The 25,853-nt window shown below is 43.0% G+C and overlaps 1 protein-coding gene across 2 annotated transcripts in view; it reads left to right on the top strand.

Moving 5' to 3' along the window:
* The window catches only part of DHDDS (dehydrodolichyl diphosphate synthase subunit), a 71,258-nt gene extending 69,357 nt beyond the window's left edge, over window positions 1-1,901 (top strand). For both annotated transcript variants that reach the window (XM_069972602.1, XM_069972601.1), the window contains exon 9: window positions 1,644-1,901. In XM_069972602.1, coding sequence (XP_069828703.1) covers window positions 1,644-1,877 — 234 coding nt within the window. In that variant the 3' untranslated portion in view covers window positions 1,878-1,901. The remainder of the gene's footprint in view (window positions 1-1,643) is intronic.
* The last annotated feature ends 23,952 nt before the right edge of the window (window positions 1,902-25,853 follow it).

Genomic DNA, 25,853 nt, shown 5'->3' on the forward strand with positions numbered 1-25,853 from the left:
TGCGAACGGCGAACACGAAATGAGGGAAAAAAGTGCGCGGATTACCGATTTAATGTTACATTATATATTTCAAAAAATCTATAAAAAGTGATCAAAAACTCTGATCTTCACAAATATGGTATTAGTAAAAATTGGAGATCATGGCGGAAACAATGACGCCCCATACAGCCCCATAGGTGAAAAAATAAAACCGTTATAAAGCATCACAATAGGCCCATATTATTAATAATTGCCAAAAAAAAGGATTTCATAAAAAAATATATATATATAACATTAGAGAATCTGTGTAACCTGCATATGGTTGTGTTCGGACTGACCTATAAAATAATGGTATCATGTCGCTTTTACCATATAGCGCATTACGTAGACACAGGAACCCCCCAAACGTTACCATATTGCATTCTTTTTTACGATTTCACCTATTTATATGTTCATAAATAATAATTTTGGAATTCTATCATACATGTTATGGTAAAATGAAAGACGCCATTACAAAGTACAACTATTCCTGTAAAAAACAAGCCCTTACATGGCTTGTAGATAGAAAACTGAGAGTGCTAGAGCTCTTAGAAGGGGAGGAGGGAAAAACGGAAACACTAAGATCAAAATTTGCGCAGTCCACTGGGTCATTTTGGGCCTGGTCCTCAAAGGGTTAAAGATGTACGTGGGACCGTTCCAATGCGAGCAGTCCCGCACCGACAGTGTGGCTTGCGTCTGAGCTAATGACAGAAGCCGCGGTCACGCAGCTGCCTGTCATTACCCCCCTGAACATTGCTTCAACCTAGAAATCCGTGCATCAATGGCCTTTGGTCATGAAGGGGTTAACAGACATAAAATTTGTGCATGATAAGTTTTTTTTCTTACGTTCAAAAACGGTAAGCAAAATGGGGGACGTTTATCAAGACTGGTGTATGAGTACGCCAGTCTTAAAGTCCTGCCCCTAGTTTTCCAGACAGATATGCTAAGAATCATGCGTCTCTTAGTAAATCTAGCCGGCCTAGCACAGGCATTGAACAAAAAAAATCTACACCTGCTTGGGAGCAGGTGTGGATTTGTGCTATGATTTACACCCTTGAGTAGGTGTAAATCTTGATAAACTTTGTGCGGGAGGAGGCCACACACCCTCCTCGCGTCCCCATTCCCAGCCCACCCATCAAGCAAGTGGGGGGATACGACTGGAAAACGACACAGAAAAGGGACGGGTCTGAAATATCTTGATAAATGTCTCCCAATGGACGTAAAAGGATGCAAATAAATCCCTGTTCAAAACAATGTAGCTATAAATGTATCAGTTTATTTCTTTTTCATATTGGAAGAGGAAAACAGACAGAGGAGTAATAGAAATGTTAACCCAGCCTAGCGCACATATTACATATTACTACAAGAAAAGTCTATGCAGTCTGAATAACTAAAGGACAAATATGCAGACGTATGGCATACATACTAGTGAACTGTGTGAGACTACAGTGTAAGGACAATGGGGCCACTTCTAATGCCCTATGAATAAAGTAACAATAGTCACAGGATCATATATATTATAGTATATTTATATATAGTAAATATACATTACATTGTAGAATCATTTCCTTATCTAAGTTCTTGTGGTCTCTGTAATTACGAATGATTATATTTTCTTCTAATAGAAATCCAGAGAGCTGTACAGTAGAGAGCGAAGTAGACTACAAAACGACAGTGACCAGGCCTGGATACAACAGAATATGGGTTGTGTAGGATACAGTGATGAAAAGGAGAAGACTGAAGTTTTCCATAGGCTAATGCTTCAGCGCCGAACAGAAAGAGAAAAGAGGACACTTAACTTTTTAAGGGCACTGGAGCGGAAGAGGGAGGGTTTTCTACAATCACTCTGCACAAATTAAATTGAAATACTGATTCTTCTTGAACATGGTTTCATATTTTCTCACTCAAGAATTCTAGTTATGCTCTGGTAATTTCTCTAGTCATGTTTAAGTAAATGGATTGGAAATTCTTTTACCTGCTGCAAAAAAGACAAGTCCTCTACATACTGATATGTTGGTTGTACTTCAAGACAGAAGGTGAGAAAAATACCATGAGCTCTAATGGCAATCGTTGTTAGAGCACATCAATGCTTTCTTAAAGTGGTTCTCCAGCTGTTGCAAAGCTTCATCTCCCAGAATTCCTTTACAGCATCCAGAGTGATGGAAAGAGCATCCACTTTGCAAGACCTGGACAGCCACAGAACATCAGTCATGTCATATCTTTCCCTTGTAAATAATATAAAGGTGAGAAAAATCTTACCATCAGAGTAAATGGGGCCAAACCCAACAGTTGTTTAGTCTGCATAAATTAATGCTGCTTTCGAAGTGCTCTGGGTGCCTGGCAAAGATGGATACAGTTCTAGTAGACCTAACATTCCTATTCCACGGGCTGAGCAGGGCCCGATCAACGATGTAAACGAGCGCCGATCTGCTAGATCGGCGCTCGTTTACTGGGCCTATTCCACGGCTCTGATGATTGTTAAGCGAGGGCTGCATGGACATTGTTACCGATGTCCTTGCAGCCCTTGTTTCATACATTACCTGTCCGGGCTGCAGGTCTTCTCCTTCTTCCTCCTGGTCCCGCGCCGCAGCAGCTTTGGAGCGGCCTATCTGAACTGACAGACCGCTCAGCCAATCACTGCCCGCGGCGGTTTCGGCCAGTGATTGGCTAAACGGTCTGTCAGTTCAGACAGCCCTGCTTCGAAGCTGCCGCGCGGGACCGGGAGGAAGAAGGAGAAGACCTGCAGCCCAGACAGGTAATGTATGATGCTGCTGAAATCGTCAGTCACTGCCGCGCACCGCTATTCCACCGTAGCGATGCGCTGGTGGCGAACGATAATTCTAGGTCTTAACCTAAATGAACGAAGAGCCGATGACACGATCATCGGCTGATCGCTCTCTCTTTTCCACGGAGCGATAATCGGCCGAATCGGGCTGATTCGGACGATTATCACTCCGTGGAATAGGCCCCTAACACTGTCGTTTAAACTTCCAGGCAACCAGAGCACTTTGAAAGCAGCACTAATTTATGCAGACTAAAGCAATCAATGACCAAGCCTTTAGGTTTGGCCACATTTACTGTAAGTTTGCTTAACCCTAATAATGAAAGAAATCTGGGTTTAAGAAGTAGCTTGCTACAACAGAAATACTGCCCTCACTGCAGAAGAAGATGCAAAATGGATGTGTTTTTAAAAAAAAAAAAAAACATTTTTAGTCCCAGTAACAGTGATTAAGGGCTAATAGCAATAGCAACCAAACAGAGCTCAGCATTCACATCTTAACAAGCTTTGGTAAAAGAATAGCTCAGCTCTGACCAGTTGCTGTGGCCAACAAAAACAGTTTTACTATTAGACTTTTTTTTAAAGAGGCACTGTCGCCAAAAGTGTAAATAAATAAAAAATCAACAGGGGTTGTGATTGCAAGCAGGTTCTCAAGAAAGACTGATGTGGAATAGTACAAGAAATGTTTTAATGCTTGAATGAGTAAAATGTGACCTATAGGCAGCTTAAAATACAGTAGGCAATATAGACAATAAAAAACAAATAATGCGCAATGATGTGTACAAATATTAGATCAGATACTAGAGCAGATAAAAAGGCTACAACAGTAAAGTCCCAATTAATGAAAATATAAAAGAAACAAGCACGGGGTGATCAGTCCCAGGATTGTTAAAAAATAAAAATAAAAAATGGTTAAAAAATGAAAGTCAGTGGAAACACATGGGGTAATTCAGCCGTGATTCGGAACTGGCATGTGCAATATGCAGACTATTGATTGCAGCAGACCGTTAGAAAGGCAGACTGTTCGGGGATGTCAATTGCAACGTTAGTTTTGCAATATACTCTAGGCTACGTCATGAGGCTCTAGAGGAATTCACAGAGGGGTCATGCTGTGACTCTGCTATGAACCTCGCTGCTTCAGGCTGCTATCAGTATGTGATCGCGGAGGGGCTTCTGCCCGGGCCTCAGCGACAATATGACGCTGATTCCGGCTTGACAATCTTAGTGATCTATTTCAGAGATCAACGCAGTACACATGTAATGCATTGATCCCTATGAGAAATAAATGCAGTGATCATAGGAGTCCCCCAGGGGGACTTCAAGTTACGGTAAAAAAAAAGTTATTAAAAATTCAATCCCATAATTAAAGTTTGTGACCCCCCCAAACACACACACCTTTTCCCATTTTATAAAAAAAAAAGAATAAAGATTAGAGATGAGCGAACTGAATTCGAGTCCATCTGAACCCGAACTTTCGGCATTTGATTAGCGGGGGCTGCTGAACTTGGATAAAGCTGTCTGGAAAACATTGATACAGCCAATGACTATATCCATGTTTTCCACATAGCCTTAGGGCTTTATCCAACTTCAGCAGCCACCGCTAATCATAAGCCGAAAGTTCGGGTTCGGATGTACTCGAGCATGCTCGAGGTTCGCTCATCTCTAATAAAGATATTTGATATCGCCATGTACAGAATCGCCCAAACTATTGAATTGTGGTATTCCTCCTCTTGCACAGTAAACGGCATAAATGCAAAAAAAAATGCCAAAATACAAAATTGCTGATTTTTGGTCATATTGAATTAAAAAAAAGTGCAAAATGAAAACTGGCCTGGTCATCAAAGGGTTAAATCAACATAATACATATAAGAAACTATGTGTCTCCCTTCACTGGGCATGTGTACAGCTGCTGTTTGTCCACATTCAGCAGTAGAGAAGCCTGGGGGTGCTCGCATTGTATGGTCAGCTCTCCTGTCATATAGCACCAAAACCTCTGTAACCACACAGTGTCATTATACTGACTGAATTGTTACATAACAAAGAACATTATCTCATGATAAGCATGTACATTTGATATGCCACCTGCATGATGAACAGGTGTCTCTCTCCTTGTCTGAGCGCACAAAATATTGGCACATATTTGGCCATATGTGTAACATAGATTTAAACATAAAAATTAAGTGAGTATATTGCAAAACTGCTTGGAATGGCAACCCCTGTTCATTTCTTAAAAAACAAACAGACTTAGGCACAGATTTATCAAAGGGTTTAAAATATACACTGGTGTAAACTGCCCACAACAACCAATCACAGCTCAGCTCTCGTTTTACCAGAGCTGAAAGCTGAGCTGTAATTTGTTGCTTTTGGCAGTTTACACCAGTGTATATTTTACACCCTTTGATAAATCTCCCCCTTATACTTTAAATCTTCCACACATTGGAAACAACTATATAAAAACAAAAAATAATCATAATGTTTTTAAAAATGTTTCATTTATTTGTAGTTTTTACTGCCAAGAAACAGTCAACTAATTTTATTCCCAAGGGATTACCTTGTCTTATTTCAATCATATAATTTATGTCTTTTATAGTAAAAATAAATATCAATAAAGTTATGAGTAATACTATTTTTGTATTCTAGATTTTTTAAAAATATATTTATTAGATTTCGTCATTGATGCTAGAGGGCTTTTAAAGGACAACTCCGGCCAAAAGTATTTTTTAATATGTTGTTACTTATGGAAAGTTAGACAAATTCCTCATGTACATTAATTATGGGAAATGCACTAGTGATGAGCGGACCATCGGACTTTTGGTCCGACAGCACCTGCGCTCTATTATCATGCCTGTGATCCCGGCCGCATAGTTGTGATCATGCGAATATGTGGCCAGGGAATTCCAGATCGATTCCCTGGAATATCCTGGCCGCATATTCTCGGGAGCGCAACTATGCGGCCGGGATCACAGGCATGCCGATAGAGTTAACTGCTTTCGGACAAAAAGTGCGAAAGGTTCGCTCATCTCTAAAATGCACATATAATGCTATTTCCCTTTAGTAGACCGGGGAGTCTTCAAATTCTCCCAAAAACTGTGACGTCACGAATCAGGTGTAATTCCTATGGAGTGTCCAGCAGGGGGCGCAGTATATGTAGAAGTCTATGGCACTATATTGAATTCTATGGAAGAGTATGTAATGTTAAAACTACCCTTTATTGATGGACTTTGTTTATGGAATAATTTGGGGAGCAAAGACACTTGCTCCCCAAATGAAGGGCACCGAGCACTACCTTCTCCTTCCCTCCCGGGTTGGTGCAGTGGGACAGATAGACACTACTACTCCCCCCATCATCTGCTCATAGTATGAGCAGATGATGGGGGAGTAGTATCAGGGAGATCCCCATCATCAAGCCCCCCCCCCCCTCAGCTGACATCCCCCCCATGCACCCCACCCCCGCAGCAGCCTCCGCCGCCGGTAACCTCCCCCATAGTAACAGATCTGGTCCCTATCACCAACCCCCCAGCCTCCCCCACCACCGCATGTCCGTTCACTTCCCTGCCGTCCCGGACTGTCAGCGTCCTGCCGTCTCGGTTCCGGATGTCACCCCCAGCAACTCTCATCATCCGGGACCGAGTTGGCGGGACGCAGTGAGCTGGCAGTCCGGGTCTGCAGGAAAGTGAACGGATATGCGGCGGTGGGGGAGGCTGGGGGGTTGGTGATGGAGACCAGATCTGTTACTATGGGGGAGGTTACCAGCGGTGGATGCTGCAGGGGTGTGGTGGGTGTTTGCGATGTCGGCTGAGGGGGGGGGGCTTGGTGATGGGGATCTCCCTGCTACTACTCCCCTATCATCTCCTCATACTATAAGCAGATGATGGGAGGAGTGGTAGTGTCTATCTGTCCCACTGCACCAAGGAGGGAGGGAGGAGGTAGTAAGATGTACCGGCACCTCTCTCCCTCCCTGCTCTGTGCCCTTCATTTGGGGAGCAAGTGGGTGAAAAAAAATGCGATTCCACAAATTTGGGGGGGGGTTCCATGTTTACGTAATGCACTTTACAGTAAAAAAAAAAAAAAAATTCTTTATTCTATAGGTCAGTCTGAACACAGCAATATGCATTTTTACTAGGTTTTCTAACGTTTTACTATTCTTATAAGTAAAACTATTTTTTGCAAATAGGTATTTTTAAAATAGCCCTATTGTGCGCTTTTATTTTTTGACCTACGGGGTCGTATGGGGCATCATTTTTTGCGCCATGATCTCTAGTTTTTATTAGTAACATTTTTTTCTAGATCAGACATATTGATCACTTTTTATAAAAAAAATAAAAATTTTTTGTGTAAAATGTACTTTTTCTTACCGCTTTTTGTTCACACCGTTCAGGAACAATATTGTTTTATTTCAATAGATCGGACGATTACACATGCTACGGTATATTATATGTTAATTAACATTATTATTTTAATGTGTTTCATGTATAAAATGGGGGGGGGCTAATTTTTCCCTTTTATTGGGGGATGAGCTATGGGGCATTTTTTAAAACTTTTATTGATTTTTTTTTAAAAAACTTAAGTCCCCTTAGGGGACTTTTGCATTGTTACATTAGATTTTATACATTGATCACTGCTATGCCATAGCATAGCAGGGATCAGTGTTATCTGTAATCTCCTGATAGAGCCTGCCTGTGGCAGCCTATATCAGAAGATCAGACTGCACGGAGGTAAGGAGCATACCTCCGGCAGTCAGGTCATACGCTGCAGGGGTCCCGATCGGTAAGTGACAGGGGATGCTGGGACTAACCATTCATTCTCTATGGGCATCGGACCATATTTTCAATTTTATTATTATTTTTTTTTTTCTTTTTTTTTTACTGTTAATGACCTTTTATACAGGCCAACAGGGAAGGATACTGAGACATAACACAACTTAATCAATCATACAGCCCCTAGTGTACCTGTCATTCGGGAAGCTTGGCAAAATGCGATGAAAAACTCCTGCAGGTACACCGTCCTCTTCTGACACAAATGGGGGACGGAACTATTGTACTACACTTACAATGCATTGGAGGGCACTTCTGGGAATTCCATCTACCACCTGCATCAGAAAAGGACAGTGTACCTGCAGGAGTTTAAAGTATTCTGGTGCTCTTCTCGAATGATAGGTACACTTTAATCACTGTTTGCCCATTTAAACAGGCCGATAGCAGTGATTTTACAGTCCGAACAAAAGATATAACAATTATGCGGAACAGTGTACAACCCCTGGCAAAAAATTATAGAAACACTGGCCTCAGAGGATGTTCATTCAGTTTAGTTTTGTGATCTGTTTTTTTTTTTTCTACAACATTAAAGTCATGTCAAATGGCAACTTTCTGGCTTTAAGAAACACTAACAGAAATAAAGAAATAAAAACGTGGTAGTCAGTAACGTTAATTTTTTTTTAGACTAAGCAGAGGGAAAAAATTATGGAATCACTCAAATCTGAGGAGAAAATTATGAAATCATGAGTAACAAACAAACAAACAAACAAAAGAACACTCCAACACATCACTAGTATTTTGTTGCACTACCTCTGGCTACGCTACAGCTTGCAGTCTCTGAGGCATGGACTAAGTGAGTGACAAACAGTACTCTTTATCAATCTGGCTCCAATTTATGGCCAGATCAGCTTTGCAGGTTGGAGCCTTGCCATGGACTATTTTCTTTAACTTTAACCAAAGATTTTCAATTGGATTGCGATCAGGACTATTTGCAGGTCATGACATTGACCTTATAGGGGAGATTTATCAAACATGGTGTAAAGTGAAACTGGCTCAGTCGTTTCTAGCAACCAATCAGATTCCACCTTTCACTTTCCAAAGAGTCTGTGAGGAATGAAAAGTGGAATCTGGTTGCTAGGGGCAACTGGGCCAGTTTCACTTTACACCATGTTTGATAAATCTCCCCCTATGTGTCTTTTTTCAAGGAATGTTTTTTTTTTTGTTGTTTTTTTGCAGTTTTTGCTCTAGGGCAAGATGCATTATTATCTTGAAAAATTATTTCATCATCTGCAAAAATCCTTTCAGTTGAGGGGATAAGAAATGTGTCCAACATATCAACGTAAACTTGTGCATTTATTAAAGATATAATGACAGCCATATTCCCAGTGCCTTTACCTGACATGCAGCCCTATATTATCAATGACTGTATGACATAATTTTTTCCCTCTGCTTGGTCAAAAAAAAAATGAAATGTTACTGACTACCACATTTTTATTTCTTGGTTTCTGTTTGTGTCTCTTAAAGCCAGAAAGTTGCCATTTGATATGACTTTAGTTTTGTGTCATATCTGTGATCTGCTTTTTTTTTTTCTACAACATTAACCCCTTCCCGTCAGTAGCATGTATATATACGTGCCTGCACTGACGGGGTAACTGATGTGTGCGGGACCGCTGCAGTGAGAGCGGTCCAGCACACATCAGAGTGTCCGTGGCTGGAGGTGATGAGAGGCAGCTGCGATTCTGCAGCTGCGTCCCATTAACCCCTTAAACGCTGTGATCTATAGCGATCGCGGCGTTTAAGGAACTCAATGACAGAACAAGCTTCTGTCACTGAGGGAACGGGACCCACGCAGCCATGCTGGTGGTCCTGATCGCTTGTGCTGACAGGCGGGGGTAAGTCACTTACCTCCGTCCTGTCGGATCAGCGATCCATGTATAGAGTCTGCTCTCAGGCAGGCTCTATACATAGATCGCCGATAACACTGATCTATGCTATGGCATAGCATGGATCAGTACATGCAGTCTATTGATTGCATGTTTTACAGTAATAAAAAATGTGAAAAAATGTAATAAAAACAGTTTTTAAAAGTATTAAAAACCCTCCCAATAAAAGTTTAAAATACCCCCTTGTCCATTATAAAAATAAAAATATAAAAAAAGAGAAATCAATAAACATATTACATATCGTTGCGTGCGGAATGGCATAAACGTTAAAAAAAATAACACCAGGATTGCTGATTTTAATAAATTATATATCAGAAATTTTTTTTTATAAAAAGCAATAAAAAAATTTCTGTTACATCAATATGATATTAATAAAAACTAGAGATCATGGCACAATGACACCTCAACCAGCCCTGTAGGTGGAAAAATAAAAGCACTATGGCTCTTAGAAGGCGGAGAGGAACATTGCATTAATCTGACCCAGACTTTTGTGCATCAAAGGGCTCTGTCTTGAAGGTGTTAAACAACTGAATGAACATCCTCTGAGGCCGGTGATTCCATAAATTTTGCCAGGGGTTGCAGAGCAGACAGGGGTGACTGTCAATTGCCATGCCTGTGTCACAGAGCGTTCGTTGTCTGTGATGTTCAACCAGTCATAGTGTATACAGCGTTTATACACCACGGCCGCTGTTCCATACATTACGATGTAGTTGATTGCAGTTATTAAACAACGACCATTGCTGCAAGCTGCAACAATGGCTGTTGTTTAACAGCAAAATACAGCGTGAGAATGAGGCCTAACTGTGTAGGGGCAGAGCTTGTGAGGCCCTGCAGTACCCGAGACAGCCATTGGTGGCAGAACAGGGGCTGTGTCTCCCCTTGCTGACAGTCAATGTAAAAAAAAAAAAATTACATATTTACATTTTCTTTAATAAAGTTATATTTATTGGCCGCATTACTTTTGGAACATTTCTCATTTTTGCAAGGAACACAGGAGAAATTGTGTGACAAATTTTGGGTTCCTTATTCTGAGTATGGCAGTACCCCATAGGTGGGCACATGACAAGGCTTGGAAGGGTAGGAACACTATTTTGCATTCTTAGTGCCGATTTTGGCATTATGGTATCAGTGCACCTTGCACATTTGAAGTGCCGCTGCGGTACAAACATGACCCCATTTTGGAAACCACACCCCTCAGGAAATTTATGTAGGGGTGTAGTGAACATTTTTGCCTCACAGGTTTTTCTGCAAAGTTTTTAGCATAGGGCTACAAAGTTACATTTTTGTAATGTAATATATGAGCATAAATTGCTGTTTGTGGCTTCTCCCTACACCTCGTCTGGGTTGGAGAAGGGTGTGGTGTGGCAAATGTGACTGGAAGGGTACAAACCCACACACCGTATACACAGCAGATACGCAACAAATACGCAACAAATACGCAGCAGATTTGTTGGTACAGATTTAATGCTGTGTTCAGTTATTTATATCTAATCTGCTGCGTATTTGCTGCGTGTTTGCTGCGTATCGCAGCAGTAAATACGCTGCTTATACGGTGTGTGGGTTTATACCCGAAGCAACAATATCCCCTTGTCTGTGACTGGCTACCAGTCACAGCAAACTGTTTGGAGTTCTTCAGGGTTGAGAATTCTTGGACTGTTTTGTGATTTTCTTCTCCTAGTTTGATACCATTCTTAGTGGCCTTGACTAGATCCTATTATGTCATTATTGGGGTATAGGTGGCTTACCATGTTAGAAAAAAAGAAAGTCCTTCCCACGGTGCTATGGGTTTTATCATCTTCCTTCTAGAAGGCATGTTTGTGGAAATTTTGCAAATAAAAAGCATGTGCATGGTTTCTTTTCTGGGGTCTAGCTTGCGCCTCTCTTTTCTTAATCTATGTGCGGACCCCTTGTTGGAGCAGCTTGTTGTTCTGCCTAAATCTTGGCTAAGGCTGGGTTCACAGTACGTTTATGCAATCTGTTTTTTTGCAATCAGTTTTTTTTTTTCCATCCGTTTTTGCAAAAAAAAATAAAAATGGATGAAAAACGGATGCATCGGATTTGTGTGCATCGTTTTTGATCCCTTTTTCCATTGACTTCTATTATAAAAAAAAGGATAAAAATTGATGTTTTTTATCGTACACAAAAACGTAGTCAATCTCATTTTTGTTTTGATTATAAAGAAACGGATCTGTCTTGAATACATTTTTTTTTATAATGGAAGTTAATGTAAAAACATCAAAATGGATGCACACAAATGTATCAGATTTTTGCAAAAAAACGGATTGCAAAAACTTAGTGTGAACCCAGCTGTATATTTCTCCGCTTCTTCTTCTTTCCTACTACACTTCCTCCTTCCTCTGCCTCTGTTTTTGTTGTGATTTCTTGTATTCCTAGGTTACAGTGACTTTCCTTATGAAGGTGGTATAGTGAAATGTGAAAGGGCTACGGTCCCCAAACAACCCGAAAGTACTGAGACAATTAAAATGTTTACATAACAATGTAGCTTTATTGCAAGAAACCCATCTCATGGGGGAGGATCTGCTATATGAAAAAGCTGTGGGTAGGCAAGGCTTTTGGGTCGCCAGCAGTTGATGGGAAGACTAGGGTCCTAATCCTACTTAACAAGAATTTTATGTACAGTGTGTATATATATATATATATATATATATATATATATATACATACATACAGTGATCCCTCAACTTACAATGGCCTCAAGATACAATATTTTCAACATACAATGTTCCTTTTTGGACCATCGTAACTTGAGACCAGACTCAACATACAATACTACAGACAGTCCAGATCTGCGGAACATGTAATAAAAACTAGCTGATCGATCAATGAAAGTGGCCATTTTACTGGTAAAATCACAGTATTAGTGAAATGCATGCACTGGTTGGCTGTCTGGTATTTCCTCTCTACAGTATAGTGTGATACTACATGTCCTGTGCTGCTTTTTACCTGGGCCAGGATGAGTTGCACCTTTGGGCCCCAGGTGAGGGCGGCTTTATTTTATCTGTACAAAACCCTGAAAACGCTCCAGTCCTCTACATAGAAAGTAATTTAGAGTCTCTTGTAGCTATTTCTGAATGTTATATGTAAGGTCTTACGGTATCCATATTAGTTAGCTGCTTATTTTCCCTTTAAATTTTCATTTTTTCTCATTTTGGGGGATTTAGAACCAATTAACAGTTTTCCATAGCGTTTTGGTCTCAATATACAATGGTTTCAACATACAATGGTCATCCTGGAACCAATTAATATTGTATGTTGAGGGACCACATATATATGTCAATGGCTGCACAGAAATTGCTAGCTATATATATATATATATATATATACACACTACACAGCCCCTGCTTCACGATCATCAAGCTGGGTAATAGGCTTCGTAAGCGATCTAGCAGATCAGTGCTCTTGTACATAGATTATTGGGCAGTTTAAAGGGGTTGTCCAACAAAAATCTTTTTCTTTTAAATCAACTGTCAGAATGTTATATAGATTTGTAATTTGTAATCTCAAGTCTTCCCATACTTATTAGCTACTATATGTGATGCAGGAAATGCTTTTTTATTTTCAGTCTGACACAGTGCTCTCTGCTGACATCTCTGGCCGAGACAGGAACTGTCCAGAGCAGGAGAGGTTTTCTATAAGGATTCATAGAAAACCGAGACAGAGTTACTGTCTCGGCCAGAGCTGTCAGCAGAGAGAGTGTCAGACTAAAAATAAAACATTTCCTGCATGACATATAGTAGCTAATACCCTACTCCTTTACCGTTCACGAAACCCAGCCAGCCTCCTGCAATGTCACAATCCAGCTCAGGAATGCCCGCTCTGCCAGTCAGACTGGGGTGGGACACCGCTGCAGTCAGTGGGTTCCCTTTCCACTGGGTCACGACAACACCACAACCCGGGAGAAACTGGAGCCTAGCTGTGGTAGGTGAGCTTGTGATGCGGCACTGTGGGGGCACGGGGAAAAGTAATCATAGATTCTATATTATGTTCCCGCACCCTTCTAAATGCAGCCAATTTTTCATTTAGACCTGTATGTTTAAGGGCAAGAATAGAAGTTGGCAGTTTATAGTTGATATTGAGTAGGGAAAAGGGTCTATAGCTAGATGGTATTAGGGTTTTTTATTGGGCTTAGGTATGCTGGTTATATAACTGAGGAAGTCTGCTGTGGGGGTGTACCTTGGAGGATGTGAGGGTAGATAGAGTTTGAGTCTCTTAATGGCCCACTCCACATCTTCAGAAGTGATAGGGGCATCCTGTTGCTTTAACAGTAAGGCTCTCCATTAAGGGAGATGGTGGTCTGTGAGAAAAGCCAAGAATGCCTCAAAGAGGGGAGTCTGCATAGTATATAGCTCTTCATAGTAAGAAGATAGCATGCATACAGTATATTCGGAGTTGGTTGAGACATCAGCTGGGATGTGGTGAATTTTAGGAAACCGTATTAAGAGCAGTTCTAGCTCTTAATTTGAATGGTTTGTCTGTTTTATTTGTGTACTTTAAATTTAGTATAGGTAAAGGTCTCAACAAGAATTGTGGCAGCCAAAGGAGATACAAGAAAGAATGGATGAAGAGGCAAGAAAAAGATCTGTCTATTATCTTGGCAGTCAGCTGCCTTAAAAGTTGGTTTACTACCATCAGTTTGGTTTTAGTCCTGTTGTCTACAGGTGCATAAGAATTGACCAAGAGGATAATATGATCATATGGGTGCTGGTTATGATAAAACTGCCTGCGGGGTCCGAGTATCGAGTATTATTTCTATTTACGTGGGAGGACCGGCAAAACAGACAATCAATTAATGTCACAGTGAAGTGTGGTAGATCCTCAAGTAACCTTCTCTGTTTATGTGTAAGTAGCGTCAGCATCTGATAATGTTGAGCCAGGTGCTAATGGTTCTCTTCGGTTTTGGTGTTCCAACAAGGTCAAAGTTAGAGTTGAAGTAGAGAAGCTGTCAAGACAACTTAACTGGTATTCTGGAATTTTCCAGAATAAGTTTCCTCTCTTCAAAGGAGTGAATAGTGTGTTGACAACTTTCCATGGTCACTTGAAGAGCGAAGGGGAAGCCCCAGTGATAACAGATGTTAGCCGTATAAAAGGCTGTCGCATGGGGTCTAACACCTCTGTAATTAAGCAGGCTTGGGGTGACATCTCTATGTAGTTGGACTATGCCTGGTGAGATGTGTGGAGTCCCTTGCTGCAGGCAGGATCATGTTTCTGAACACCTCATGAGTCAGTTTGAGAATTATGTCTCGAGGCAGATGAGGGTTATAAGGTTTCACAAGAACCCTGTACACACTTGGTGGTATCCTAGTATTGTCCTTGCTGCTTCCAGTTGGGATTGGCCTGTGCCATTGTCCTGGGGCTCCTGCTGTGTTCTTCAGATCCTGTGAAAGAGGTGCAGGTTAGGAGGGGAACCTGCGTGATCCTGGCAATGATCTCTTTCTGAATCTGTGCCAGTGGTGGTGTTTGGTAGCAAAGAACAGCGAGATGGGGCGTTTTGATTGCACGGGATCAGGAGATAAGCCTTTCTGCGCTGTGCAGCAACTGGTCACGATCAATAGTTTTTCAGTGGTAGCAATTTGGTTTTGATGGCGCTTTTTTAATCCTTTTATTTTTTCTGATATATGATGTGGCTAAAAATTTGGGGAAAGGGTGGTTTAATCTTTAAATTTTTATTTGTGGAAGGGAGCAATACTTTTTATATACACTATTTACGTCCCTCTAGAGATCTTTCATTAGCAGTCTTTGGGTGTAGCGCAGAGCAGTAAACGATAACCTAAACAATGAGCTGCCAATAGATATGAGCGCTACTTGAGCCTTTGGCAGTATCCATGTTTTCTAGGGCTCCCTAGGGCTTTGTCCAACTTTGTCAGCCACCGGCAATATAATGCTGAGTTAGCAGATTCAAGTTTGCTTAAGTTGCACTCATCTCTAGCTGTCAACAATGGGGGGTGGGGTGGAAGAAGAGTGGGGATATCAGGAGGCAAGTTGGCTAGATAAATGTATTTGTAAGTCCTACAAGTTTAACTGTATCATTTGTGAAGGGGTATTCCCCGTTTAAATGGCCAACATTAACATGATCGCTGATGTAGGTCACTGACAGTAAGTGTGGGATGGAAATAGCAGTTACAGTCTATGAAGTAGGCCCAGCTTGTAAGCTCAGTTCATAGTTTTACTGCACAATGGTGATGTACACATACGGCACTTGTCCATATTGCCCAGACTGCCGTCCCCTACATGTGTATCACTTGTCGCCAAGGGGATTATGTTGCTCAGATTTTTACGCTTGCCATTTTAACTGCTTGCAACCAATCAGCTCCAATAAATGAACTGGTTGGCCTTACACCTGATTATGGAAATACCGCACATGTAATGATCATGCACACAATAGTGCAACCTGATGCACAACTCACAAGAAGCTGCATTGAAAAATAACGCAGGTGCTGACACCTAGGATGGACTCCAGTCCACACATTAGGTTCAAAGATACTATGCATCTACCTTCCAAACGGCACTGTCTAAATCAAACATCCAAAATATACAAAAGAGAAAAAGGGGGGGGGGGGGGGGGGGGGGGCTGCTGCTGCTAATCCATGAGACTCACAACTGCCACTTCCACAAGTCAGCCTACTCTAGCATACAGGAGCAATGTCCATAATACCCAAGTTACTTGGAGCGCTTTTAAGAGTTCAAAACAACTGGAGATGGTCCACGGCAGGAGCGTGTCATAAACGTTCTCAGATTCTGCTGAGGTATGGTCTGCTAATCATTTGGTGGTAGGGGACAGTCCATCCACAGACACATGTAGAGAATAGCAGGTATACCGATTATGTTTGCCGTAATGAGGAGTACTTTGTCCAGTACTGGAACCACAGACTTCTGCCCTTGGTATGCATGACGTCACAAACAGATTGTATGGAGGAAGGAAGGGATAAAAAAAACTTACAACGGGTTTTGGGAAAAAGATCAAGTTTTTCAATCAGGGAGATGTGCTCCGTCTACTTTCACTATCTGCACTCTCACTCCACTGGACCAAAAAACAATGCTACCATGTTTCCCCAAAAATAAGACTGTATTAATTTTTGCTTCCAAATACGTAATATATCTTATTTTCAGGGGATGTCTTATTTTTCCATGAAAAATTCACACTTATTGTTGAACAAAAAAAAAAAAGAACATTTATTATATACTGTATAGTAGTTGTTATCACTAACCAGCATAACCAGACACAACCCTGGTGGTGGTGGGGGTCTTACACTTGGGGGATGCCTTATTTTCAGGTGGATGCCTTATTTTAAGCTATCCTGTGAATCCTTCACTATGCCTTATTTTCGGAAGAGGTCTCATTTTCTTGGAAAAGGTATAAAAAGCTGAGGCGCTATACATAGAGTGTAACTGTATGAGCAAAGCATATGTACTAGGAGAAACGAAAACAATGATGAAAAAATGTTTTTTTTTGTACACCAAATTTATTATATAAAAAATTACATACTTGTATGTATACCTGTCAGAGTAAAAAATACAAAGTGTATATAGATATATACATGTGAATGCATGTACAGATATACTTGTTATTAAAAACACCTTCTTTATATAATCTAAAATAAATAGTAGCTGCTAGTATAAATATATATACATGAATGGTGTATATATATAGATATATATATATATATATATATATATACACACACTCACCGACCACTTTGTTAGGTACACCATGCTAGTAACGGGTGGTCTTCTGCTGCTGTAGCCCATCTGCCTCAAAGTTGGACGTACTGTGCGTTCAGAGATGCTCTTCTGCCTACCTTGGTTGTAACTGTTGGCTAATTGAGTCACTGTTGCCTTTCTATCACCTCAAACCAGTCTGCCCATTCTCCTCTGACCTCTGGCATCAACAAGGCATTTCCACCCACAGAACTGCCGCTCACTGGATGTTTTTTCTTTTTCGGACCATTCTCTGTAAACCCTAGAGATGGTTGTGCGTGAAAATCCCAGTAGATCAGCAGTTTCTGAAATACTCAGACCAGCCCTTTTGGCACCAACAACCATGCCACGTTCAAAGGCACTCAAATCACCTTTCTTCCCCATACTGATGCTCGGTTTGAACTGCAGGAGATTGTCTTGACCATGTCTACATGCACTGAGTTGCCGCCATGTGATTGGCTGATTAGAAATTAAGTGGTACCGTGCAGTTGGACAGGTGTACCTAATAAAGTGGCCGGTGACATGTGGATCCGTTATGCGTGTTTGTACCCAAAAAGTGTTTTAAAACAATATTCAGAAATAATCTCCTGCAATGTAAAAACACCTTTTCATGAAGAAATGTCCAAAAAGACATTATGTAGTGGAAACCAGAAATACCAACAAACTGTATACCAACTGCAACAAATATGTGTTCACATACAGTATATGCAGTACTGTGCATATTTGTACATTTGGAAACATTGAACTAGGGCTGGCCAATTAATCAAATATTTTGAATAATTTGCCCAGAATGTCGATTTTTTGGGAAAATCGTAAATTTGCCTCCAGCAGCTGCTGACCTGCCCCGCCCAGGGCCGGACTAAGGTTGGTGGAGGCCCCGGGCGACAATTTTGTTGGAGGCCCCCCACTCCTCCACACCCCCATCTGTGAAAAATCCTTCCTAAGGGTCAGTTCACACGTACAGACTCACAGCGTAAATCTGGCTGTGAGTCTGTCAGGTCCTCGCAGTTCCCTGTCACTACATACTCGCAGCTGTCTGAACGACCGCTGCGTGTATGTAAATCTGCCGGCCCCTTAATCCCTTCTGCTGCCGCCCGGCTCCCGCTCCGTATACATTACCTCTCCACGCTGCACGGGGTCCCGGCGTACTGCTCTCCCACCCGGCCAATCAGTGGCTGCGGCTGGGCAACACACTGATTGGCCCGGTGGGAGAGCAGTACTGTAATGTATACAGAGCGGGAGCCAGGCCGCAGCATAAGGGGTTAAGGGGCCGGCAGATTTACATACACGCAGCGGTAGTTCAGACAGCTGCGAGTATGTAGTGACAGTGAACTGCCAGGACCTGACTGACTCACAGCCAGATTTACGCTGCGAGTCTGTACGTGTGAACTGACCCTAAAAAACATTTTCAGTCGAACTAATACTCTCAGAACCCCCTACATTTATACAGCTGGGGGTGACTGGGGAAGGGAGGCAGCTGGGGTGACAGGGACAGGGGGAGTAGCTGGGGTGACTGGGGAGGGGGAGCAGTTAGGGGGGCAAAGAGAGCATGGACGGGGGAGCAGCTGGGGTGACAGGGGGAGCAGCTGGGGTGACAGGAGGAGCAGCTGGGGGGCAGGGGGATCGGTCGAGGGGCTGGAGGGGCAGGCTGGCCAGGTGAGCTTCCGGCAGACAGCCTGTTACACACAGGCACGGAAGCTCACAGCAGCCTGCCTGCCCCTCCAGCCCGGACTTCTCCCCTGCCCGGCGCGATGACGTCACTGTGTGCACCGCTGCCGAGCAGAAAGTCCGGGCATCACGGGCTGCTGCTGTGAGCTTCCGTGCCTTTGTGTAATAGGCAGACATTACCGGTGGGGGGCAGCAGAGGGGGGTTGATAAGAAAATAATAAAAATGCACCAGCCTGAACCCGGAACCCTGCTTCCGGGTTCGGGTTGGTGGGGGCCCCGGGGCACGTGCCCCTGGTGCCCATTCCTTAATCCGGCCCTGGCCCCGCCCCTTACACACTGCATCCCGCTCCCCTCCCAGCCACACACAGGTCCCCGGTCTCTGGAGGAGACAGCAGGGACTGCAGGATGAGAGTGTCACTGCAGGTCCTCGAGCTGTACAGCAGGATCAAATCCCACTGTACAGCTCCAGTAATCACCCTATCCTCCAGTCCCTGCTGCATCCTCCAGAGACCGGGGACCTTTGTGTGTGGCCGAGAGGGGAACCTGTGTGCTGGGGTGAGAGGAAGAGGGCTATGTGCACTCCTGCCCCAGTCACCTGTAGTCTCCCCCAGCCCTCCCTCAGTCAACCCCAGCTGCCCCAATCCCCCTCAGTCACCCCCCAACTGCCCCAGTCCCCCTCAGTCATCCCCAGCTGTTACACTAGGAAGCAATACAGTTGTGTCAAACGTCATTAAAATAGTATCTGACGCAGCAAGAAAATTTTCTATTTAGCAAAAATCTTTATTTTTTGGCCATATCGCCTAGCCCTACATTGAACTGCAGTTTCTTTGTTTGGACCACTTATCTAGCAAACATATTAAAAAGAATATGGCCCAGAACAGACCCTTGTGGCATACCACTTGTGTCGGTCAATGAAATGTTTCTACAGGACCAAGTTTGCCTGGAGTCGGCCCTTTGGGCATATGGTAAGCTGTTCCCACATTAACACATAAAGGTTGGCATAACTCGGGTCGAACTTGGTCCCCATGGCCGTTCCCCACATTTGCAGGAAAAATCGGTCTATGTAAAGAAAATAATTGCGAGACAGAATAAAAATGATACATTTTAAATGTATTTTTCTTCTTCAATTGTATATAAGAAAGTTGTGGTCTTGCATTTAATTTTTCTCAAATTTGTAAGAGGTGTGTAGTATCTTTGGGCCCTATTCCACAGTAACGATAATCGGCTGAATCGGCCCCATTTGGCCCGATTATCATTCGGTGAAGTAGAGAGAACGATCAGCTGATGATCGTGTCATCGGCTGATCGTTCATTTAGGGCCAGACCTAAAATCATCGTTCCCCCACCGCGCATCGTTACGGTTGCTGCTTCTTCACGCGGTCTTCATCCCCGGGTCCCGCGCGCTCTAGCTTCCGAATGGCCGGTCAGCTGACGGAGCGTGCTCAGCCAATCACAGGCCGGGACCGCCGCGGCCTGTGATTGGCTGAGTGTGGCCTGTCAGCTGACCGGCCATTCGGAAGATAGAGCGCGCAGGACCCGGGGATGAAGACAGCGCGGAGAAGCAGCCCTGCAGGTAATGTATAATGCTGCAAGGACATTGGTAACAATGTCCTTGCAGCCCTCGCTCAACGATCATCGGGCCGTGGAATAGGCCCTAGCAGATCGCCGCTTGTTTACATCGTTGATCGGGCCCTCCTCGGCCCGTGGAATAGGACCCTTTGAGATATGCCGGTAACGCCTTGACACATCCCTGTAAATGGGTTTCTTTATAACTTGATAGGTTGGAGGCCAAACAATCAATGCTGGAAATAATTGGAGATCCAGGAAGATTGTTGTGATCCTTATGGATTTTAAGAAAAAATAAAAAATATTGCCATTCTTGGATTTTTATTTGTATTACATTCCTTTTTTTTTTTTTTAATGATATAAGATGTTTATTAAACCCTTATTGTCTAATTTATTTAACCCCTTCACGTCAGCAATCTGTATATATACGTTCCTATTGCACATGCCCCGTGCAGTAGGAATGTACATATACGTTCCTGACTTGAGGGGGCTTTATGATGAGAGTGGGATCGCTGCAGAGATAGCGATCACGGTCTCATCTGTGTACAGCCCCGGGGGTAATGAGAGTCAGCTGCGATCCCGCACATGACCCCCATTAACCCCTTAGTGACCGCCGAAATGGCGGTCACTAATGGGCCAGTGCCGCCGCTGCATTTCATCTCCCCCCACCGTGAATCCATGGTGGGGGGAGATAAAATAAGTAAAATCAGACCCCAGACCAGACCCCCGATCACTATCCCCCCTCCCCGCGGCGGCCATCAGATCCAAGATGGCCGCCGCCATCACTGTGAACAGAATATATCTGTTCACAGTGATCAGAAGTGAAAAATGAATGAAAACCCCATGCTCGCCGCCACCGGAGGTGGCAGTCATCGGGGACCCCCCTGTGGGTACAAGCGATCAGCGGTATATACTATATACCGATGATCGCTTGTGCCATGTGCTCCAGGCACTTTTTATCCCCTGTCACCATGAATGATTGGTGACAGGGGATAAAAAGTGATGTCCCTTCACCCCCCAAGTCAGATTGCACGTAACCCCCCAGATTGCCCGTAACCACCGCACATTGCCCGTAACCACCGCATGTTGCCAGTGACCCCCTCCAGATTGTCTGTAATTACCCCAGATTGCCTGTAACCACCCCAGATTACCTATAAGCACTTCAGTCTATCCGTAACAATTCTAGATTGTCTGTAACCCCCCCCCCCCCCCCAGGTTGCCCGTAACCACCGCAGGTTGCGCATAACCACCCCAGGTTGCCCGTAATCATGCCAGATTACATGTAACCCCCCCAGATTGCACACAACCACCGCAGGTTGCCTCTGACCACCGCACCTTGCCTCTGATCACCGCACGTCGCCTCTGACCACCGCACCTTGCTTCTGACCACTGCACCTTGCCTCTAACCACCCCAAATTGCCAGTGAACCCCTCCAGATTGCCCGTAACCACGCCAGATTACAGGTACCCACCTCAGATTACCTATTAGCACTTCAGTTTATCTATAACCACAGCAGGTTGCCTGTAACCACCCTAGATTGTCTGTAACCACAGCAGGTTGTCCGTATGCAGCCCACGTTTCCCGTAACCACCCCACGTTTCCCGTAACCACCCCAGGTTGCCTGTAACCACCCCAGGTTGCCCGTAACCACCCCAGATTGTCCGTAACCACCCCAAGTTGCCTCTAACCACACCAGATTGTCTGTAACCACAGCAGGTTGTCCGTATCCCCCCCACGTTGCCTGTAACCACCCCAGGTTGCCTCTAACCACCCCAGGTTGCCGTAACCACATCAGGTTGCCTGTGACCACCCCATGTTGACCTTATCCACCCCAGATTACCCGTAACCACCCCAGATTACCCGTAAACACCTCAGACTGCCCGTAACCACCTCTAGATTACCTGGAACCACCCGACTGTCCATAATCATTCCAAACTGTCCGTAACCACCCCACATTACCTGTAATCTCATTTTTTTTATTTTATTTTAGTAACTGCACTATTCTAATAACCATTACTAGCTGCGGTTTTGCTCCAGCAAATTGGCGCTCCTTCCCTTCTGAGCCCTGCTGTGTGCCCATACAGTGGTTTATGCCCACATATGGGGTACCGTTGTACTCAGGAGAGCCTGCGTTACAGATTTTGGGGTACATTTTTTCTCCTGTTCCTTGTGAAATCAAGACATTTCAAACTAAACCAACATATTATTGGAAAAATTCAAGTTTTTCATTTTTACTGGCCAATTTTGAATACTTTCCTCTAATACCTGTGGGGCCAAAATGCTCATCCTACCCCAAGATGAATTGTTTGAGGGGTACACTTTCCGAAATGGGGTGACTTTTGGGGGGGTTCTATTCTGTAGACATTACAGGGGCACTGCAAACGCACCTGGTGCTCAGAAACTTCTTCAGAAAAATCTGCACAGAAAATGCTAATTGGCGCTCCTTCCCTTCTGAGCCCGGCTGTGTGCCCATACAGTGGTTTATACCCACATATGCGGTACCGTTCTACTCAGAAGAACCTGCGTTACAGATTTTGAGGTGAATCTTCTCTCCTGTTCCTCGTGAAATTGAGAAATTTCACACTAAAGGAACATATTATTGGAAAAATTCGAGTTTTTCATTTTTACTGTCTACTTTTGAATACTTTCCTCTAATACCTGTGGGGTCAAAATGCTCACCATACCCCAAAATGAATTCTTTGAGGGATGCACTTTCCAAAATGGGGTGACTTATGGTGAGATTTTACTCCGCTGGCACTACAGGGGCTCTGCAAATGCACCTGACGCTCAGAAATTTCTTCAGCAAAATCTGCAATGGAAAAGCTAATTGGCGCTCCCTTCCTTCTGAGCCCCACTGCTAATAGTGAATACTTTCCTCCAGCCCCTGTAGGGTTAAAATGCTCATTATACCCCTAGATTAATTCTTTAAGGTGTCTAGTTTCCAAAATGGGGTCACTTATGGGGGTTTCCAGTATACAAACCTCCTAAATCAACTTAAAAAAATAACTGGTCCCTAAGAAAATCAGTTTTGTAAACTTTCACGAAAATGTGGTAATTTGCTGATAAATTTCTAAGCCCCGTAACACCCTAAAAAAGTAAAATATTTTTATGAAATGAAGCCAGAATAAAGAGGACATATCAGTAATGTGACTTAGTAACTAATTTATGTGATACGACTTTCTTTTTTTAGAAGCAGAGAATTTCAAAGTTCATAAAATGCTAATTTTTTCAATTTTTCATCATATTTTGATGTTTTTCACAAAAAACACAAAGTAGTGACCAAATTTTGCTACTAATATAAAGTGCCATATGTGACGAAAAAACTATCTCAGAATCGCTAGCATACGTTAAAGCATCACTGAGCTATAAGAGCATAAAGTGAGACAGGTCAGATTTTGAAAAATGAGCCTGGTCTTTTAGGTGCAAAAAGGCTTGGTCTTGAAGGGGTTAACAATATTTCTGTGGGATCTCTTTAGGTTTCTTATATGTTTTATCATCACTCAATAGACTTATTGCTTGCTTTTAAAAGGGCGGGTGATGACATAGTTATTGTTTTGTAGATTGCGAACAGCCACACTTTTTGACTGGGCAAGGTTGTCCTTGTAATTCTTTATATCTTTATTTTTCTTATTAATTTCTCTGATGCCAAAAATCGTGGCATAGGAGGCAACGATCAGCCAACATCGAAGTCGTTTGTCTTTCAACATGTAAAAAGCCAAACGACTTATATAGCAGCGATCTGCTGCCATCGCGATCAGCGATCACCCGGGCATTTGAAATAAGTACAGTGATGTCCAGAAAATTAATGGAAGATGTGCTATAAGTTGGTGTGAACATTAATCCAAACAGGTTATCATTTAAAGAGGTCAGAAAGTCCAAGAATAAGCTTTTTGACCTATCCCAGAATATCACAATGTAACCGATGAAACATTTCTACAGGACCAAATTTGCTTGGAATTTGCCCTGTGGGCTTATGGTAAGGTTTCTCACACTCCCACATAAAGGTTGGCATAACTCAGGGCAAACTTGGTCCCCATGGCCATTCCCCACATTTACAGAAGAATTGGTCCTCGCACAGAAAATAGTTATGAGACAGAATAAAACAAATCAGTTTTAATGTATTTGTTTTCCTCCTTAATAATTGTATATAAGAAAGTCACATCAATTGTCCCAATGATGTACCCCTTCTGCAGGTAATATTGACAGGCAGAGAGGCTACTAATTTCCTACATTTAAGTCTACCTCTGCTAAACAGGATTACTTTACTTCCCTCAAATCTTCTTTGTCTAACACCTAATTAACAACTTTAGGGTGTGAATTCGCAGCAAGATCCGCTGCGATTCCTGTACTGTCAGTTTGAATAGGTTTGCATACTTGCAGCACAATTTTCATCCGGCTGCGAATATATATAAAACTGTCCCCCTTAACCCACCGCAGCCTGGTGAATACTTTATCGGTACGTGTTCCGGCTTGCTTCTGTGGCTCCTGATGTCCCGCTCAGCCAATCAGTGGCTGTGGCAGGACAGCGCACTGATTGGCTGAGCGGGACGCCAGGGAGCCTAAGAAGAAAGCCGGAGTGCGGAACGCTAAATTATTCACGGGGGCGCGGTGGGTTAAGGGGGGAATGGCGTTTACATATGAGTATGTAAACCTTTTCAAACTGACAGTCCCAGGAATCGCAGCGGATTTCGATGCAAATTTGTAGCGTGAAATCCGATGAAATTACGCTATGTGTTAAACCCACCCTTAAAGGGGTATTCCACTCAAACCTAACTTTTAATATATTGCTCCCTATGGTGAGACTAACAATTACTTCCATACTTGTTATTATCTAGTCAGTCTCCTTACCCTATTTTTTAGCTGCTTTCTGCTGAAGACACAAAAATCTGTGTGAAATTTTCCCTCCATCTCCCCCACCTTCCTTTTGAGACAGCTGATGTAAACAAGTTCCTGACTGTCTTTATCTGCAACTTTGTAGCTTCTTTATAATGCTCGGAGAGTTATTCTGAGGTTAAGTTGTTGATCAACTGTTATTAATCCTCACAGCATTACAAAGAAGCTACAATGTTGCAGATAAAGCCTGCCAGGCACACTTGTTTACATCAGCTGTCCCAGAAGGGAGAGAGAGGAGGAAGGAAAAGACAGAGAGGAAGTCTCACACAGATTTTTGTGTTTTCAGCAGAAAGCAGCTCAGAACTGGGGAAGGAGACTGAATAGATAATAACAAGTATGAAAGGAATTGTTAGTCTCACCATGAGCAGCAACATATCAAAAGTTATGTTTGAGTGAAATACCCCTTTAACTCCCTTCTTTGCTGCCACCTAAATCTCTTATATGAGCCCTAACATCTCTTCAATCTACCACTATTGCAATTTTCCCTGTTTAGTTAAACATGCAACCTTCACACCCC

The sequence above is a fragment of the Dendropsophus ebraccatus genome, chromosome 5 (genome assembly GCF_027789765.1).
Source record: "Dendropsophus ebraccatus isolate aDenEbr1 chromosome 5, aDenEbr1.pat, whole genome shotgun sequence".
Taxonomy (NCBI): domain Eukaryota; kingdom Metazoa; phylum Chordata; class Amphibia; order Anura; family Hylidae; genus Dendropsophus; species Dendropsophus ebraccatus.